Below are 19,507 nucleotides of genomic sequence, written 5' to 3'. Positions count from 1 at the left end.
ACGCAGCCTCCGTGTCATTCCTTCTTCGCCGACTCTGTCCACACCTTTGGGGACCCCTGGACCTGCTGGGGTTGGACCCCAGCAATGGTTCAATTCCCGGTCAGGGCACATACCCAGTTTGGGGGCTTGGTCCTCAGTGGGGGGCATGCAGGAGGCAGCCGATCAATGATTATCTCTCTTCATTGATGTTTCTATCCTTCTATCTCTCTCCCTTCTTCTCTGAAGTAAAATATATATATATATACACATATATAAAGAAAGAGTACTAGACTCAACTGAATTATCTGGGTTCCAGTTTTATCTCAGTTATTAATTACCTATGTAACTGTGGATAAAGACACCAAGGTTGCCCTGGCTGGTAGTGCAGTGGTTAGAGTGTCATCTCATGCACCCAAGGGTCTCGGGTTCGATTCCTGGTCAAGGTGTGCACCTGGGTTGTGAGTTCACTCCCTGCCCCCTGTTGGGACTCCTGCCCCTGGTTGGGCTCGCATACGGGAGGCAACCAGTCCATGGTGGAGATATCTCTCTCTCTCTCTCTCTCTCTCTCTCTCTCTCTCTCTCCCCCCTCTAATATCACTAAAAATAAATAAAGAAATAGAACAGGAAATAAGAAGTGCCCTGGCCTTTGCCCTAATGGGGTTTACTTTCCATTTGCAGGCACAGCCAGACAATACTTAAAAAGTAGCATAAAGAAAAGAAAATGGGGAAATGGTAGAGAGAAGACCAGGGATCCAGGGACCAGATGGGTGCTCCTATAGACAGAAGTGCCAGGGCCGTACTCTCTGTAGAGAAAACTGTGGCCTGAATGATGAGAAAATCCAGCATGCAAAGGTCTAGAGCAGCGGTTCTCAACCTGTGGGTCGAGACCCCTTTGGGGGTCAAATGACCCTTTCACAGGGGTCGCCTAAGACCATCAGAAAACACATATATAATTACATATTGTTTTTGTGATTAATCACTATGCTTTAATTATGTTCAATTTGTAACAATGAAATTGGAGGTCACCACAACATGAACTGTACTAAAGGGTCGCGGCATTAGGAAGGTTGAGAACCACTGGTCTAGAGGAAGATTACTCCACAGCAGAAGGATCAGTATGAGCGAAGGCTCTGGGGGTGGGGACTGAGGGCATGAACTATTTGTAATTCCTGGACAGGCCACACTCCCTCTCCCCTCCATGCCTTCACATGCGCTTCTCCTTTCTGTGAATGATCCATTGTCTGATCCACACCCCTCCCCTCTTGTCTGCTTAATTCCTCATGTTTAAAATTCAGCTGGGATATGTCCTCCTCCAGGAATCCTTCTGTGATCTTCCCTCTCCTTCCCTATAACCTGATTTGAAATTTATCCCATGTGTTCTGAAAGCATGTTCTACTTAACGCATGTCATTTTGTAATCATTTATATCTTTCTATCCTTTTATTATGAAGACCTTTGAGGACAGAGCATATCTTTTCAGAGCGTTGGATAATGGCTAGTTAATATGTTCTTAATATACAGGGTGTCCCCCCAAAATGTATACACACTTTGAGTTATTAGAAAGTCAGTGTGTATTAACATATACTTCATTTTTAAAATTTAAAAGAATCTATAGAAATGAATAATTCTCTTTTTGGTCAATGCCTGTTTTCAAAGTGATGACTGTTCTGGTCCAGGCACTGCTGATGACTCAAAGCAATGGAATCCCAAACATTAAGAATCATATTGTTAAGTATTTATGTGCCCTCAATTCATCGACTATTGCCGGTTTTGTACCGTAAACTTTATATTTTATGTATCCCCATAAAAAAAAGTCTAGAGACACTTTAGGATAAATTTTCTTTGTTCAAAGCTTAGTCTAGCTTCACCCATTATTTCAAATCAGTTAAACCTGAGAAGGAGTGAAAACTGAGTTATCAGCTGTTAAAGTGTGTATACATTTTGCCGGGGGAACCCCACTTATATACATGGTAGAGGAATGAATGTTGAAATTTTAAAAAATCAACATGGCTTATTACCTAGTGGCTTAATACTAATAACAGGGCATAAAGAAGAAGGAGACAAATGAACTACTAAAATTTCAGTAGAGAAGTGAAGAATAGCACCTAAGAATAATAAATCATTCATGCAGTGAAGTATCTGTATGCATACCTTTTCAGACATTTCTAAGTGAAAGACTTTCAGAGCTTGCTTAAAATCTGCTTTATCTAAAAGTCCATTTCCTTCCTTGTCCAGTTGTTGAAAGTATTTTCCCATTGCAGTCAAAATACGGACACCTCTTTTATGTAGCTGTTCTTTTAGCTTATCTGTTTAGGAAGAGGAAAGAAGGAAACTAATACTTCCTGTTCACAAATTTATCAAATTGCAATTGTCTCTCATGTAAGAAAGTTAAACTTGATGTAACTGATATGAGTAATGTCAACCTAATTGTATGTATGACTGACAAAAAAAAACTTTGAAAAATAGAATCCTTTTAATAAAGGTTATATATAAAATTGCATGCAAATATACCAGAACTATAGCACCACTGTGTGGTGAAAGTGTTATTTTCACTTTATCAGCATGAAAATAACCTAAATGTTACAAATAAAATTTTGTTTTCTAGGCATCCTTTTCATCTAACAATCCCACATTTTTTCATCTCCTTCCTCTGTTTTTGTTGTTCAAATGAATTACAAAATTGACACCAGGCAAGTCACTCAAAGATGATCAGTTCAAAATGTCTAAAACAGTTTCAAATTAAAACTTCTATGTGAAAGAGCATCAAGGCTTGGAGTGTTATTCTGTACTGATACATTTGAAAGTAATCCTTTCTTCCAGGAATTCATAAGAAGTTATATTCTAGGCCCCTAGTATTCTCTTTGTGGGTCAGTGATTTCATTTAGTGCAGTTTGTGCCATCTCAAGGAAATATAGGGAACTTTACTAATAACATAGTAAATAAAATATATAGAGGAAGTAAATATCACCTGACACAATAGTGACAAATATTGTATTGGCTATGTAAATAAACAATTTACAAACAATGGCATCAAGAATATTTGAGACTTCAAATACCAATTCCTACAACTTTAAAATGTTTCTAGTCTTCTTACTCTGTGATCATCTTTAAGTTATAAATCAGGATTTATCAAAATTCATAAATTATATGATGATTCTCTGTGATTACTTCTAGACTAAGAAATTCAACAAAAGAATTGTCTGAGCCTAGTATACTATAGTAGAAGATTAGACTCTAGAAATAAAATCTGTAATATGTGTTAGTGTCCAAAGTCTACATATATTACATAAACTATGTAAAGTTAATGAAACCAATTGTTTTCTGCATTTTAAGGATGAAGAAAGAGGTACAAGAGAATTACACAATTATATGTCTATTGAATGACAGCATCCAAACACATCTGGCTCCCAATCTCACATTTTTTCTTTTACACTAAGTAAGCTACTACAAATCTCTTTCAGATATCATCTAATGCATAAGACAAGTATTATATTACAAAATTAGCTACTTGATTCAGTTCATGAATAAACCCATATTGCCTAGTTCTTTCTAGTTGTTAAATTCATAATTCATATAATACTAGTTATTCAGTTAGATAGGATTATTAAAGTAGGAGAAATCTTTAAAATACTTGTATACATATACAGTGTCCCCCCCCCAAAAAAAAATATATATACACCCTTTAACAGCTGATAGCTCAATTTTGAAAATGAAATGTATTCTAATAAAAACTGCCTTTATAATTATTCAAAGTATGTGTATACATTTCTTTGGGAAACCATATATATGTATATGTACATAATTAACTTGCAAAAAAGATAAGCAAATAGAAAATATAAGTCAAGTGTCATAAAACTAAGAAATACCTGAAAAATACTGCTTTACTACTTACAAAGAAAATTGTTAAAAATTTAAAATACTTGAGAGTATACTAAAATGACACAGACCTTGAATGGCTTTGAAGACCAGCCTATCATTGGCCTCTTGCCTGGTTGTATCATCCTCCTGTTCCACAGAATCAGTTCTGCAATTGACATGTTCAAAATGAAAAAAATACAATCTCTTTTGTAACTCTGAGTGTGGAAACTCTCAGCTCTTCCCTGCTCAAGTCTCAATGAAACTCTATCAAAGTTAGAAGAGTGCCTAGAGATTAATCAAATCCCACCTTCCGCCTCCTGATTTCATACCTGGGAGGATTTAATATGCTAAATCAAGGGCTAAAATCCTTAAAACTTTCCGAGAATTATCTTTAAACATTATATTCATTTTTGTGGCCATTTTATTGTTCTTTTAAAATAATTAAAACTATTAAATTTAAAAGCAGTTTTACCTTGCAAAGTATAAAGTGCTATTTTTGAAAACTAAAAAATGCATTCATTTTGAGCCATACAATAAAATGAATTATATTTATCACTATGAAACACCGCATAGCACTATATTTACCTCTAAGAAGCACTCAGCAATAACAATAGAATATATAAAAATAATTAACATAGGTCCAATTCATTTAAAAGCCTTTTATAGTCATAGAATTATTTTTACATTATTGATATTAGCAATCAATGAACACTAGTAACATGTAGGACCCGACACTTTTAATGCTATAAAAACAAAACATCACACTAAAATGTGGGGAAATTAAACTATAGTGTGATGTACTGTATCTCATCTTTTAAATGTTATTTCTGTCTTAGCATTTTATAAAATAGAAGTGTTATAGCAAAGGCCAGTTAATACAGTTTCTTCAACATAAAATGGGACATTTTTGTTCTTTGCTTGATTGTAACTGTTTCCACACATGGAGTGTGAGGTAAATAAAATAGACAGGTATAGCTATGCTTTGTTTTAAAAAATATAAATCTAACTTAAGACAAAATGCTTTGGAATTGAATTTAATTTTAAGATAATAAATAACAGTGTTCTCACTTTCCTTCAAAATGACAAATGCATGTGTGACTTACCTGAGATCATCCGAAGCTACCCGATCAATATTTGTGATTCGAAGAATAAGTAATGTGTTTTCTTTTATGCTTTCTGGAAGTCTGAGATGATCAGAACTTAAAAATGTCAAGTTTGCACCCTAAAAAAATTAACAGATGAATTATTTAAAGCTTAAAATGTCTAGAAGAAGATACAACTAATACTAATTTTAAATATTCAGTTTTTACTATGTGACATGGTATACTTTTATAATGATTTTTAAAAAGCATTTTAGAGACCATTTAGAAGTCATACAGGCTTCAACTAATAATATAGGAAAATAAAGGAACTAATCTCCCAATCAATCTCTGAATTAGAATAATCATCTATTTAACAATCCATGTAGAAAAATAATATAAAAACTCGATCTTCATAAGAATCTTAGGAAGATATGACAGATTATTCAAATGAAAATAGAGCTAGCCCTAACCAGTTTGGCTCAGTGGATAGAGCGTCAGCCTGCGGACTCAAAGGTCCCAGGTTTGATTCCAGTCAAGGGCATGTACCTTGGTTGCGAGCACATCCCCAGTAGGGAGTGTGCAGGAGGAAGCTGATCGATGTTTCTCTCTCATCGATGTTTCTAACTCTCTATCCCTCTCCCTTCCTCTCTGTAAAAAATCAATAAAATATATATTTTTTAAAAAGAATGAAAATAGAGCTATTGATGCACAGATTGATGAACTGTGATAGATCAATCACACTTTTTCAACTAGTCTTTTGATAACAAACATCACATAAACATAAAACCTACTTTTAACCTGATTTGAACTTAAAGGCTTCAATAAAATATTCCTATCAAATATACATAATCTACTCAGAATATTGTTATTATTTTGATCTCTAAGTCACTCATATAAATATGGTCAGATGGGAAGTTTAATTCTCTCTCTTAAAAATAATGGAAGAGATTTCTTTCCTCTCCTTTTTCCTGGAGCATTTACTTACGAAAACTTGTAACTACAAGTGCTTCCTCCTTTATTTGAAACTAGAAGCCTGTTGCACGAAGATTCACACAATAGGCTTTCCTTCCTCTGGCTGCCGGTACTGGTTTTCCTCTGGTACCAGTTTTCCTCCGGTACCTGGGACCCAGGCCTTTGGTCAGGCCGCAGTGGAGAAGCCAAGCCTCGAGGCTACAACGAGGCTTGGTTCCACCCCTCCGGCCGCCTGTGTATGCAAATTAACTGCCATCTTTGTTAAGTTAATTTGCATAGTCACTCTGATTGGCTGGTGGGTGCAGCAGTGACGCCAATTTGCATGTTTCTCTTTTATTAATGTAGATGTGTATAAATTCTTTTCAAATCATAATAATAAGCAGTTGAAGAGACTATGTGGGTTGTGTAGTAGGGTTATACACATAAGAACATACATAAAAGCAAATGTGTGTATATATTCATGTGTGCATAGGTTACATCATGTGATCTGTGTCTGTGCATCTGAAGCTATACATTCATGCATATGAATGAACATTTGTGGGTGCACTTTTTACACATGTGCCTGTGGGCATGTGTGTATGTTTATTTGATTATTATCTTAATAGTTGGCACTAAAATTTCTTTTAGGAAGTGTTTAGGAAAAGACCTTGGGGGGGCATATAGAAAAGTTCCAGAGTAACATCTGAAAATCAAAAGAATACCCCCACCCCCAAAATAAAAAAGGACAAGGTAGAATATTTATGCATAAAGAAATGGAGTATTGAAGGGAGGAGAAAAAGATGGGAGGAGTCAAAAATAGAATATTGAAGAGGAGGTGCGTTTACCGTGGGAAATACTTAAGGGACATATATCTAAGAATAAGAATGTCTAATAAATTGTAAGCTACAGACACTGCTCCAATATTAACTTCCCTCCATGTCCCTCTCAAAATGTCTGCCATATACATAAAGCATCAAATTTGCGTGATTTCCCCTGCTCTCTCCCTTCTTTTCTTCTTTTCTTTGATGGAAATCATCAAAGGGAGCAGAGTTCCACATCTGCTTCAAGTGACATAGAACAGGAAGGGTAGAATAATTCATAAACCACACTAAGTTATTGGAGACAGCACTCAGAGCCAGAGGTAACTTCAATCGTGGGGTAGGCATTAGACATCCTTTCTGCAGGTTGTGAAGTGGGACTCGGAGCTGATTTTCTCCAGATCTCAAGAGGCAGACTTGAGTGACACGTGTATATTCTATTTAATCCCAGCTTAAGATGTAAAGTTTGTCCTCACCTGATAGTCACTACTTCTTACTGATTCTACCTCCTAAAGAGGATTTTTCATTTTATTTTTCTAATTAGCTTCACAGACACAGTCACCTGCCTACTTTAGGTTGTCATAACCTTCTTCCTAAATCTCTATATTTCAATCCAATCTGGTTCTTTATACCTCTTTCTCCACATTCTGTCCACGTCTTATCTCTCAATGACTCCCCAACACATTTTATTTATTTATTTATTTATTTATTTTTAAATCCTAACTGGAGGATATGTGGTTTTTTATTGATTTTTAGAGAGGGGAAGGGAGAGAAGGAGAGTGAAACATCGATCAGTTACCTTCAGTACACAACCCAGCATGTGCCCTGATCCAGAATCGAACTCAACACATTTTAGGTAACTCTTTAACAGAGGCTGCTGTTAGTAAACTCTGACTCATTCTTGACAACACCAACCCTGAACTCTATACTCCAGACAGACTTTCCCTCACCTCTCCTATCTCCCTATCCAATCTAGTTAACTCCTCCTCTAGTGAAATTTAGATGGCACTTTCTTCATGAAGTCTTCTTTGACTCCACAAATCTAAATTATTACCCCTCCTATCTGACAATGTTTCCCATTAGACTAAACTCAACAAAAGCAGGGAATGGGTCTGACTTACCCACTGTGCTCTCTCTAATGCTTAGCCTATGAATATACAGTATTTGTCACATGAATAATCACGGTGGATAATGCTGCATTGTAATCATGAGATAACATCTAAACTAATAAAAACCTAGGTGGTCCTCGTGTCCTTGCGCGTGACGTCATCACAAGATGGCCGCCACAAGATGGCCGTGTGCACAGCAAAGGCGGGGCCTGGTGGCCACTCTGCACAGTGAGGCCTGGGGGTCCCATGGCTCCACGCGGTGTGGAGGAGGCTGGTCCTGGCAGAGAAGGCGGGTCGTGGCAGGGGAGGGCAGTTGTGGGTGATCAGGCCAGCAGGGGAGGGCAGTTGTGGGCGATTGGGCCGGGAGGGGAAGGCAGTTGTGGGTGATCAGGCCAGCAGGGGAGGGCAGTTGGGGGCTATTGGATCGGGCCTAAACAAGCAGTCAGACATCCCCGAGGGGTCCCAGATTGGAGAGAGTGCAGGCCGGACTGAGGGATACCCCCCATGCACTAATTTTGTGCACCGGGCCTCTAGTCCTATATAATAAAAGGCTAATATGCAAATTGTCCTCTCAATTGGGAGTTCAACCGGGAGTTCCAACAGGAGTTTTATCAGGGGGTGGGGCTGTCTGGCCAACCGCCTGAGGCCCCTCCCCCCCAACTGGCCCTGCCCCCAATCGCTCCCCCCCAACCCCGATTGGAGTGTGCCAGCCGGAACCCACCCATGCACAAGTTCATGCACCAGGCCTCTAGGGTGAATATAATGATTTAAAATATAGGAGCACTATACAGATTTGTAACATTATCTACTAGAGGCCCAGTGCACACAATTCATGCAAGAATAGGCCTTCCTTCCCCCAGCTACTGGCACTGGCTTCCCTCTGGGACCTGGGACCCGGGTTTCCCTCACAGCTCCGGCTTCGTCCGGAAGAACATCTGGTCTAATTAGCATATTATGCTTCTATTGTTATAGATTATCAACCCATTCTAGGAATTCCTTGTGATACAACATATGCCAGGAGTTACATGAGGTGGAAAAATCACAAAGATAAGCTGACTATCAGATATATGACAGTTACAGAGCCAACTAACACTCTGTGTGGAGAAAAACCATGTGTCCCCAGAAGATAAGCCTGTTTTAGGTGGAGCACTGCCCCTAGCCCAGTGGCACAGCCCTGTAAAACCTTTGCTTGTTTGTTTGTTTGTTTGTTTGTTTAATCCTCACCTGAGGATATTTTTTCCTTTGATTTTTTTTTTTAGGAGTAGTAGAAGGGAGGAAGAGAGACAGAGAGAAACATCGATATGAGAGAGACACATCAGTTGGTTGCATCTCGCACATGCCCCAACCAGGGCCAGGGATTGAGCCTGCAACTAAGGTAGGTGGCCTTGACTGGAATCAAAACTGAGACCCTTCATTCTGTAGGAAAAAGCTCTAACCACTGAGCAAACGCTAGGGCCCTGGAAAGCCTTTAAAAGTACCAAGAAACAAGCTCTTCAGGGCTTACATTGTGGATTTGGGTGGGGGCAGAAGGTAATATTACAGGGAATAAAAGCTATGCTTCGATTCAGAGCACTGGGGTCTGAGTCTGAGAGCCAGTACCTCCAGGGAAACATCAACCATTGGCCATTCAGACAAACAAATGCCCCTGCTCAGGAAGGAGAATCAGCTAAGAAGAGAAGCTCACTCCTCCAGCCCCACAGGACCCACAAAATCCAACATCTGGAATGAAACCTTTGTACACATACACAAACTTACAATATAAAAATCGCCAAGTTGGTATTGTTTGCCTTTTCTTCGCCCACACTGATGACTATAAGTATTTTTTTTAATAAAAGGAAGCACATTTGTTCTAGGAGTTAAATGACAAGAATGTGAAATTAGTCAGCTTCTCTCGGAAGTAGTCATCTTGAGAGATGTAACAATGCTTTACGGCATACCTATTTTTCCCAAATTGCCGATATTCGTAAATTGTAAGGGACTGATCATGAATAAAAAAGAATCCAATCAGCTCTCTGCAAGCATCACGTCCATTTCTAGAAAAAGAGAATAATATCAAAGGTTTTCAAATAAGATCACTTTCAAATTAAATAATAAGCTAAAATCATCACCTCAGAGGGATAATATTGACTCCCTGGAGTGTGTGGCAATGAGCAGGGGTTAGGGCCATGGTCTGCAAACTGCGGCTCGCGAGCCACATGCGGCTCTTTGGCCCCTTGAGTGTGGCTCTTCCTAAGCCTTAGGAGTACCCTAATTAACTTAATAACAATGTACCTACCTATATATCTTAAGTTTAAAAAATTTGCCTCTCAAAAGAAATTTCAATCATTGTACTGTTGATATTTGGCTCTGTTGACTAATGAGTTTGCCGACCACTGGAGGGGAAGCCAGGGGAAAAACATGCCACAGCTTGTGCAGTGCCCATTTTAGTTAGATTTGGATGGAGAAAAAGCTTTAGTTTACACTGATATGAACATGGATAAATAGATTACTAATTTGATATAGACTTTTAAGGTAAAATGAAAGATCTTTAAAAAATGTTGAGTTTTCAAGAAGCCAATCAAGGATGTGCATTTATTACCCTTTGTCCAAGAAAGTTTAAAATCATTAAACAAACATGATAGTTAAAAAAAAAAGACTTTACCAGTAGTGTACACAAAAAATATCAAGTAGCATTTACATTTTACTGGAAGTTTATAAGACAGCGAAAAGAGAGTTAAGAATCACCTACTTTGTCATCTTCTTGCATCTATCAATAATCTACTCTAACTTAAGCCATTAACATGAAATTATATAAAGCAGCTTACATAAAGGTTATTTTTTCAATGGCTTGGAATCTTCTGGTAGTAATATATACCTTTTAAAAATTCACTTCTCTATTTCTTTTCGAAAGACATTTTAAAATCACATTTTAAATAACTTCTAATTAAAATGCTTTTAGTTAGGTTCATACTTCCTATAATTTTTATAACAGATTGATATATATTTCCTAAAAATGTTTGTTCTAAATTCACATTTTTCACTTGTTTGTGACAAATTTTACTAATCTCACTATTGTCATTTCTATTTGAAAATAGGATACATTTTATAATCATAAGATTTAAAAGTTTAATAAAATTATAATTACCTTGATATGATCCTACAGTCAAATTGCACTTTACGAGAAAGCATATTTTCAGTTAATGTAGAATGTGTTCTTATCCTGTTAAGAAACACATTTGTCAACAATGATTTTAAAGTTACATACATTTGATATAAACAATAAAAGTACAAAAAAAGTTGTTAATGTTTTGAAATTCACAAATGGCATTAAGATGACCATTTAACCTCTTTTTTCCAGATTGATCATTGCAGCAGACACATAAGTATAAACCTAAAATATGGCATGTAAGACATGAACAACTTTTATGTTAGAATGTATAATAACCTAGTGCTATAAAAGTAAATATTCAACTAGGATAGCATATTTGTTACTGGCACTGCTGCAGAGCTAACCCGATGGCATTTCTAACCCTATTCTCCTTGTTTCCCTTCCACCATAGAATTTGCTTTCTTAGCCTCTTCAATTTTACATGACCGAGCAGCCCAGTTCTGCCAATAAACTTCCAAGAAAGGCTAGTTTGTCCGGATAAGAGAGTGGCATGGGAAGAGTTCCTGACTGTGAACACGGCAGGGATATGACACTAGGAGCCAATATAGCCATCAAGCAACCATGTCAGAAAGGCCAATCAAACCTGGAAGAAGTCAGCCCAGAGCGGTGCCATCTCTGAGCTACTGAAGTAAAACCAACAACAATGTGCAGCAGCTAGTTATATATAAGAAATAAATGCTGACTTGTTTAAGTCAGTAGCAGTCAGGTTTTCAGTAGGGGTAGCTCAAAACATTTCTTACCAAAATCCAGGAGAGTGCAAAAGAGAATTCGATGAGGTTTTAGCCTTGGAATTGGTCTATGAGACCTCAGATCAGACATTTAATCTTTATGGCCTTCAGACAGCACTGAGTGATCTCACAAAGATTGCTCTTCTCAAAGTTCTGTTTAATAATATGAAGGAAAGCACCAATGTACAGACTTTGGCACTCTACTACCAATAATCTCTATGTTAAGAAATCTTAAGATGCAGTGATATATTTTTAATCGCCTTCCTAAATAGTCTTATGATATATCCTGCAGATGTAATAACATTGCAACAATGCAAATAGCAAGAGACATAAAGATCTTCAAATGTTTTATTTCTATAAAATCTAGGTCTCTATGAAAGGTAAACAAGATACAGCCAACAAGAGGCAGTAGACCAAATGAGTTTGTGAACACAGGGTAGAGCCATAAAAGGTTGATCATCTCAATTCAATTTAATCCATTAGTATTAATGTGCTTATTGAATGCCCATTATGTGCCACAAACAACTCTAAATGCTGAGAAAATAACAGCTTCAATAATAGTTACCATTTATTGAGAACTTCCTAGACACTAGTTATTATTAAAATCACTTTAATGTGTATTGGCTTATTTAATGCTTGCAATAACTCTGTGAAGTAATTATTATTATCCCCATTTCACAAATAAATTTTACATAGACATACAGTTAGTACATGGCAAAGCTAGAAAAAAATCTTGTTCATAGCCATTACATTATATTGCTCAGTATAACAGTGATAAGTTGAAGTAATAGCTTCAATGAGTCTAGTGACTCCTTGAAAACATAAATGAAGTAAACAGGCATCTATATTATTAATGGAAAGTTCCATGTTGGGCTTTTAGGTATCTGATAAGCAGTACCAATAACCTACCCAAGTTCTTAACCAATACAGAAATAAGAATTAAGCAGGTCAAGATCAAAATATGAATTTTATTATTGATTGAGTTTAGGAATACAGCAACAAAATCAAAGTTAAGTCTTTGATGCTAGAATTTAACAGACTAATTCACTCATTCCCATTGGGGAGGTACTTGTAAAACATAATGCGTAGAACAGAATGTGTACTTCTGCAGGCAGCTGATTCCCAAGGAAAAGACGAGAAGACATGCCAATTTTCTGCTTCTAACTCTATAAAGCAGAATTTTATCATCTTCTATTGGGAATATTAAAAAAGGGAGGGGGTAAAGTCCATAAATTCAATAATTCTAATCAATATCCCCATAGGGTTTTTCATAGAACTAAACTAACTTAATCAAAATTTCTATTAAAGAGAAAAGGGCCCAGTATGCTAAGACAATATTGAAGATAAACAAGCTGCAGGTATTTAATATAAAGTAATACTAATTAAGATGGAATTATAGCCCTAGTCAGTGTGGCTCAATGGAAACAGCTTCGGGCCCTGCACCAAAAGGTCATGGGCTTGCTTCCTGGTCAAGGGCACATAGCTGTGTTGCAGCTTTATCCCCAGCCCTGGTCTGGGTGCATGCAGAAGGCAACCAATAGATGTGTCTCTCTCACATCGATGTTTCTCTCTCTCCCTCTCGCCCTCCCTGTCTACTACCACTCTCTCTAAAAATCAGTGGAAGAAAATATCCTGGGGTGAGAATTAACAACAACAACAATAAAAAAGATAGAATTATATTGGTGCAAAAATATATTACAGGTAGATGAGACCAAAGAAAAAGCCTAGAAGCCTACCATGAATTTATAACATCTTGATAAATGGCATTAAAAGTCAGAGAGATAATGAGTTTATGGTTGCCAGAAATTTTTTAAAGAAGATAGAGAAGCCCCAATGGTGTGGCTCATTTGGTTGAGCACTGACCCGTGAGCCAAGAGGTCACCGGTTGATTCTCAGCCAGGGCACATGCCCAGGTTGCAGGCTCAATCCCCAGTAAGGGGCGTGCAGGAGGAAACCAATCAATGTTTCTCTCATGCATAGATTATTCTCTCTCCTGCTCTCCCTCTCCATTCCTTTATCTCTCCCAAATCAATAAAAAAAATATATATAAAATAATACACAAAGGACACTAACAACAAATGGAAAGAATGGCAAACTGGTCTACACTGAAATTAAGAATTCTGATCAAGAGAATGTAAAGGCGACCACAGGGTAGGAAAAGAGATGTTCAGTAAATACAATTGAAAAGGGACTTGTAACTAGAATGTATAAATAAGTTCCACAACCAATATGAAAAAGATAACCCAATAGATTTGAAGGGAAGTTTCATATAAGAATATATTTAGATGACCAATATACATATGTAAAAGTACTAAACTTCATTATTCTCTAGTGAAATGTAAATTAAAATTACCAATACATCCCCATAAGAACTAAAATAAAAAATATAGATAATACCAAGCAGGAGCAAATATATGGTGCAATTAGCATTCTCTTACTGCTACTGGTGACAGTGTTAATTGCAATCACTTTGGAAAACTATTTGGCAATATTTAAAAAAATATGTTATATATAGATTTCATAGAGAGAAGTTAAAGGGAGAAAGAGATAAAAACACCAACAATGAGAGAATCACACATTGGCTGCCTCCTGCATGCCCCCTACTTGGGATCAAGCCCACAACCGAGGCATGTGCCCTTACCAGGAATGAAACAGTGACATCCTGGTTCATGGGTCGACGCTCAACCACTGAGTCACCCCAGCCAGCTGTTAATATTTTTTAAAGTTGAACACATGCATACTAAATGGTCCAGTGATTCCACTTCTAAGTAGGTACTGAGCAGAAATGGATATATATATTCACAAAAAAGCATGCAAAAAGTTCACGGCAACACTATTCATAAAGTGTCAAGTGTCCATAAGCATGGACATTTACCATATATACCATAAATAAGTTATGGTATATTTATATAATGAAATACTGTACAGCAATGAAAATAAAGGACACCTATTAATAATAACATGGATAAAATGTACAAACATAATGTTGAGCAAAATAAGCCAGAAACAGGGTCTACATTTTGTGATTTCATTGAAGTCCATAACCTCTGATAGTAGGACAGAGAAGTCAACCTGCTGTGGCAGAGGGTGTGGACAGTAACTGGGAGACAGCACCAAGGGTTGGGTGTTGTTCAGGCTGTGAAAATTCATATGCCGTACACCCAAAATGTGTATACTTTGTGAGAGTGTATTTTATTTTAATAAAACTTTAAAAGAGAGAGATTTAGATATGTGATAGCTGACTGATGGTCCCCTAAAGACGTCCATGTCCTAATTAATCCTCAGAACATGTAAATATGTTAATTTACATACGATGGCAGATGAAAGACCTGGGGATGAGGAGATTGCCCGGGATTACCCACGTGGCTCAGTGCCATCACGTGGGTCTTTATAGGAGGGAAGCAGAGGAACACGTGAGACAGAAGAGTGTCAGAGTGAGATAACATGAGAAGGCTTGCCCAGCCATTGCTGGCTTGGAACAGGGGAGAAGGGCTGTGAGCCACGAGCCAAGCAATGAAGCTGAAAAAGACAAGAAAACAGGTTCTTCCCTGACCCTCCAGAAGGAATGCACCTCCCCCGGGTCTGACCTCTAGAACTGTAAGAAGATAAATGTGTGTTGCTTTACAATACTGTCTGTGGTCATTTGTTAGAACAGCAGTAGGAAGTTAATGCATGATCCATTCACATGTTTGAAGTCATGACAATTAAAGCTTCCAGAAAATAAGAATAAGACAAAAAGATAAAAGTTATAAGTAACTGCCAATTACATGGGTCGATAAAAGAATTGCAGTGGAACTGGTAGATTTTCTATGTCTTTTAAAGCTGAGGCTAGATGTCAACAGTCAGTGAAGTTGTTGAGAAATTTAAGTGAAATACACCAGAGGCCTGTGAAAGCCCATTTCAGCCAAAAGCTGTTATAAGCTACAAAGTAAAATGCAAAATAATAACTTTTAAACACTAACTTTGAATGTAATACATACCAATGAGATTCAGCCAATATATATTGCATACATACGAATGTCTCAGTTACTGTATCATATATTCTATACAGAAGGACATATCTATTCTCTCCTAAGGTTGTGGCTGTTATTCCTAAATTACAGATAGAAAACCTAAAGGGCAAATTTTATCCCAATATCTTAAAGTGGAAGGACAAGAATCTAAACTCCAAAAATCCAGTTCCTTTTAAATTGCAAAAAGCAAAAAACTTTTCAGGTGGACACAAAATAACATTTAAAAAAAAACACATGTATAAATACCACAGGCTCAATTTACATTGGTAAGTCTTCTTACTTTGTTTCATGTAGTGTTCTTTTCCTAAATCGAAGAGGTGTTATGTTTGAATCTGGAAGGACACAAGCACCTTCTGGTTTCTCAGTGGTTAAGTTTTGCTCTGGATCACTGATTACAGCCCTACGCCACAAAACACAAAGTCCGAGATTGAAGTGGGATAATCCATTGTGCCAGCATTCACATATTGGTAGGCAGTCAAAAAAGCCTATGTATGAATGCTAATTTACACTGCTACCAGAATTCTATATTTGTCAGATGTTAAGTGAATAATCGCCTTGTGGTGGGACGGTGGGGTGGAAACATCACTAAAGTGAGTTCATGAGATAATGGAAGGAGATACATTGAAGACTGTAAGTATAATTATTTATTTCAGACAATTTACTGAAAAACATGCATGTGGAATATTATTCTTTCTCTCCACCACCTAATCAAAGACTTTTTTCTAAAGCTAAACTTGTCTTACTTCTTCTCGAAGATGTCCTAGACCTAGACTATTCCGGTTTCTTTTGAAATCTTGCAGTATTTACACATTCGCATGCAATTGAGCACAGCAGGTGCTAAATCTTTATATAGTTTTCTAAGGGTTGTGAAACTTAGATTACATTCTACAATTCTATAGTTAGTCCCACTGTTCCCAAACTCCACACCAAGTCACTCTGAGGTGCCCCAGGGAACTCCCAGGGACACTGCAGGATATTTTTAGTTTTTGAGGGAAACAGTATTTTGTATTTATTGGACACCACATGAACTACTAGCTCAAAGTAACTCACAGTTTCAATAAGACACACTCCCTCAGTGAAGTCTCATCTTTGAAAAGCAGGGCTTTCTACAGTGCTGTGGTAAACATCAAGTGCCATATGAAATAGAAAGTGACTGTGGCAGCATCATAAACAGGTCCAAGGTTTGAGAGACTGTGCAGTGCCCCCAAAAGGTACATACATCCCATTAGCAAGTAATTATGGCTACTTAAGAATGAGAAAAATATGTCTTCTTTTAATTCATGTGCTGTTGTTTTTCAAAGCCATTAAATAGTTAGAAGTGCATGCTCATTCAGTTGTTTAAACTAAAAAATTTAATAAATAGAAATAATGGGTATTTCTGTTAGCCTCGGAGTGCTCTGAAAAAAGCACTAAAACACTATGAGGGCATTGAACAGAGAAAATTTGGGAATGTCTGAGTTAACAACTTATTGATTGGCCAAGGATATGGGTCATCAGGCATAAAAAAGTAATGTATTTTTTTAACTTATCTTTATTATTGAAAGTATTTTAGATGTCTACCCCCACCCCATTGGCTCCTTCTAGCTGCCCCATGCTCCCATTCTAGTGTCCATGGGTTATGCATATATGCATATAAGTTACATTTAACCTCTTCCCACCCACCCCTGCCTTTCCTCTGTGATTCATCAGACTGTTCCATGTTTCTATGTCTCTGAATCTATTTTTTTCATCAGTTTATTTTGTTCATTAGATTCCATATATGAGTGAGATCATGGGATACTCGTCTTTCTCTGCCTGGCTTATTTTGCTTAGCATAATACTCTTCAGGTCCCTCCATGCTGTTGCAAAGGGTAAGAGATCCTTCTTTTATACTGCTGCATAGTATTCCATGGTGTAAATGTACCAGAGCTTTTTTTATCCACTCATCTACTGATGAGCACTTGGGCTGTTCCCAAGTCTTATCTACTGTAAGTTGTGCTGCTATGAACACTTTCTGAATGGATGTCTGTCCCAGTGACTAATTCTCACCGGCATAGGTGGTCCAGCATCACTTGCTCTGCAACGCTCTGTTTCTTCTTCTCAGCGGCCACAGTTTCCTGAGAAGAGAAATAAGGAAAATCACACTGTCCATAAAGCAGAATATACTACAGTTAATGCAAGAGTCCTAAAATATAAACCATCCCCAGTACCTGAAGCTAAAATTGAATTGGAATCATTAATGCTATAGCAAAAATCTAAAAAATGAACAAAAGACTCCCATCATTAAAAGAGTAACATTTTTGATACATATAATCCATTAATAACCCTTGATCAACTTTTCTCAATTAGTGTTTTGACTAAACTATCTTCATACTATTTTTTGCTTTTCCAAAAGTATTTTCACTGCATTTTAGATTTCATAAACTAATTTGTAATCACTCAAGTCCAATTAGATTATCAAGTAACTATAATCACTAAAATGTTTCTTTTGAAGGATAAGTCAAAAAAGGTGAAAAAATTAAGAAGTCAAATAAAACGTTCTATTTTCAGAATATAAATTATTGTCATCCATCCCCATGGATCATCCCAATAAACATTCCAATAAATAAAATCAAGTATGTAATGTTGCTTAGGATGGAAGCTTTGTACCTTTAGAGAGAGAATGCTATTTGAAACTGACACAAAATTTAAATTAGAGTAACTAAAGGTATATTATAAAAACAAAAGTATAAACTCCTAAGAAACCTAGAAACATTGGGCACGATCATTTAATTGTTAGTCTGCAATTGAATTTAGATGTTTGTTGGGTAGAAATTTAAGATGTATGCTTTACACATTCAAATCTGCCTTATTGGAGCTCATATCATCTATACTAATAAAGGAGTAATATGCTAATTAGACTGGTCATCTTCTGGACGTCCTTCCGGACAAAGCCACAGTGGCGGAGGCTGAGGCAGAGGTGGTTAGGGGTGATCAGGCTGGCAGGGGAGGGCAGGCAGGGGCGATCAGGCCAGCAGGGGAAGACAATTAGGGATGATTAGGCCAGCAGAGGAGCAGTTAGGGGGTGATCAAGCCAGCAGGTAGAGGCCGTTGGGGGCAATCAGGTCAGCAAGGGAGCATTAGGGGCATCAGGCCAGCAGGCAGGCAAGTGGTTAGGAGCTAGCAGTCCCGGATTGCGAGAGGGATGTCCAACTGCCGATTTAGGCCCAATCCTTGTGGGGTCCTGGATTGGAGAGGGTGCAGGCTGGTCTGAGGGACCCCCTCACCTCCATGCACTAATTTCATGCACCAGGCCTCTGGTGTCATATATAACTGCATCTTGTGGTCTTAAGCTTGTGACACTTCATAATGATTTTTAAGAAGTTAGAAGAATTGTGTAACTTACAGATAAAGCATTTTATATCCGAGGGTGATTTAGAAAGTGGATACTGTCTAAAATGTGGAATTATATAGAAAAAAGGTCAGCCAGAACAGAGATGTAAAACCCAGAAGTGTTATTAGTGAAAGTGAAGTTCTTGGGGTGCATGAGGAAAATAATTTCCTGAGGCCCCATGGGATGAGGAGGGTTAGTAGAAAGCCTTAATGATTATGTAAAATTAAGGGTGTTCCCCTCTAAGGTCTTATCTCTGTCCATCCCACCATTGAAAGAGTTCAACTGTGTCTTCAGCAGGGCCAGAATAAAGGCCACTGCCCAGGATTTCTGCTCCATATTACAGTCCATTCCAGTCTAGCCTCTGGCTAGCTTAACTTGTGTTCCCAGCTGCAGTCCATTGCATGTGAGGCTTGCACAGCCATGGCCATGCACTGCTTAAGGTCACATGGCTATGGAGAGAGAACAGTGCT

The 19,507-nt window shown here is 37.6% G+C and overlaps 1 protein-coding gene across 4 annotated transcripts in view; it reads right to left on the bottom strand.

Annotated features, from left to right (window-relative positions):
• The window catches only part of CAPS2 (calcyphosine 2), a 52,915-nt gene that overhangs the window by 12,222 nt on the left and 21,186 nt on the right, over nt 1-19,507 (bottom strand). For 3 of the 4 annotated variants that reach the window (XM_070407630.1, XM_070407632.1, XM_070407631.1), the window contains 7 exons: nt 17,714-17,781; nt 10,921-10,995; nt 9,734-9,829; nt 9,552-9,645; nt 4,940-5,058; nt 3,926-4,002; nt 2,130-2,284 (listed from right to left, as the gene is read on the bottom strand). In XM_070407630.1, coding sequence (XP_070263731.1) covers nt 2,130-2,284; nt 3,926-4,002; nt 4,940-5,058; nt 9,552-9,645; nt 9,734-9,829; nt 10,921-10,995; nt 17,714-17,781 — 684 coding nt within the window. Of the gene's footprint in view, nt 1-2,129; nt 2,285-3,925; nt 4,003-4,939; nt 5,059-9,551; nt 9,646-9,733; nt 9,830-10,920; nt 10,996-15,965; nt 16,086-17,713; nt 17,782-19,507 lie in introns of all 4 variants that reach the window. The other variant, XM_070407633.1, reaches the window with a different exon arrangement.

This window comes from Myotis yumanensis, unplaced genomic scaffold (genome assembly GCF_028538775.1).
Source record: "Myotis yumanensis isolate MYYU_CA2020_CCGP unplaced genomic scaffold, mMyoYum1.0.hap1 SCAF_3, whole genome shotgun sequence".
NCBI lineage: Eukaryota > Metazoa > Chordata > Mammalia > Chiroptera > Vespertilionidae > Myotis > Myotis yumanensis.
The sequence above is the reverse complement of the archived record's forward strand: the minus strand, read 5'-3'. Positions and strand labels throughout refer to the sequence as shown.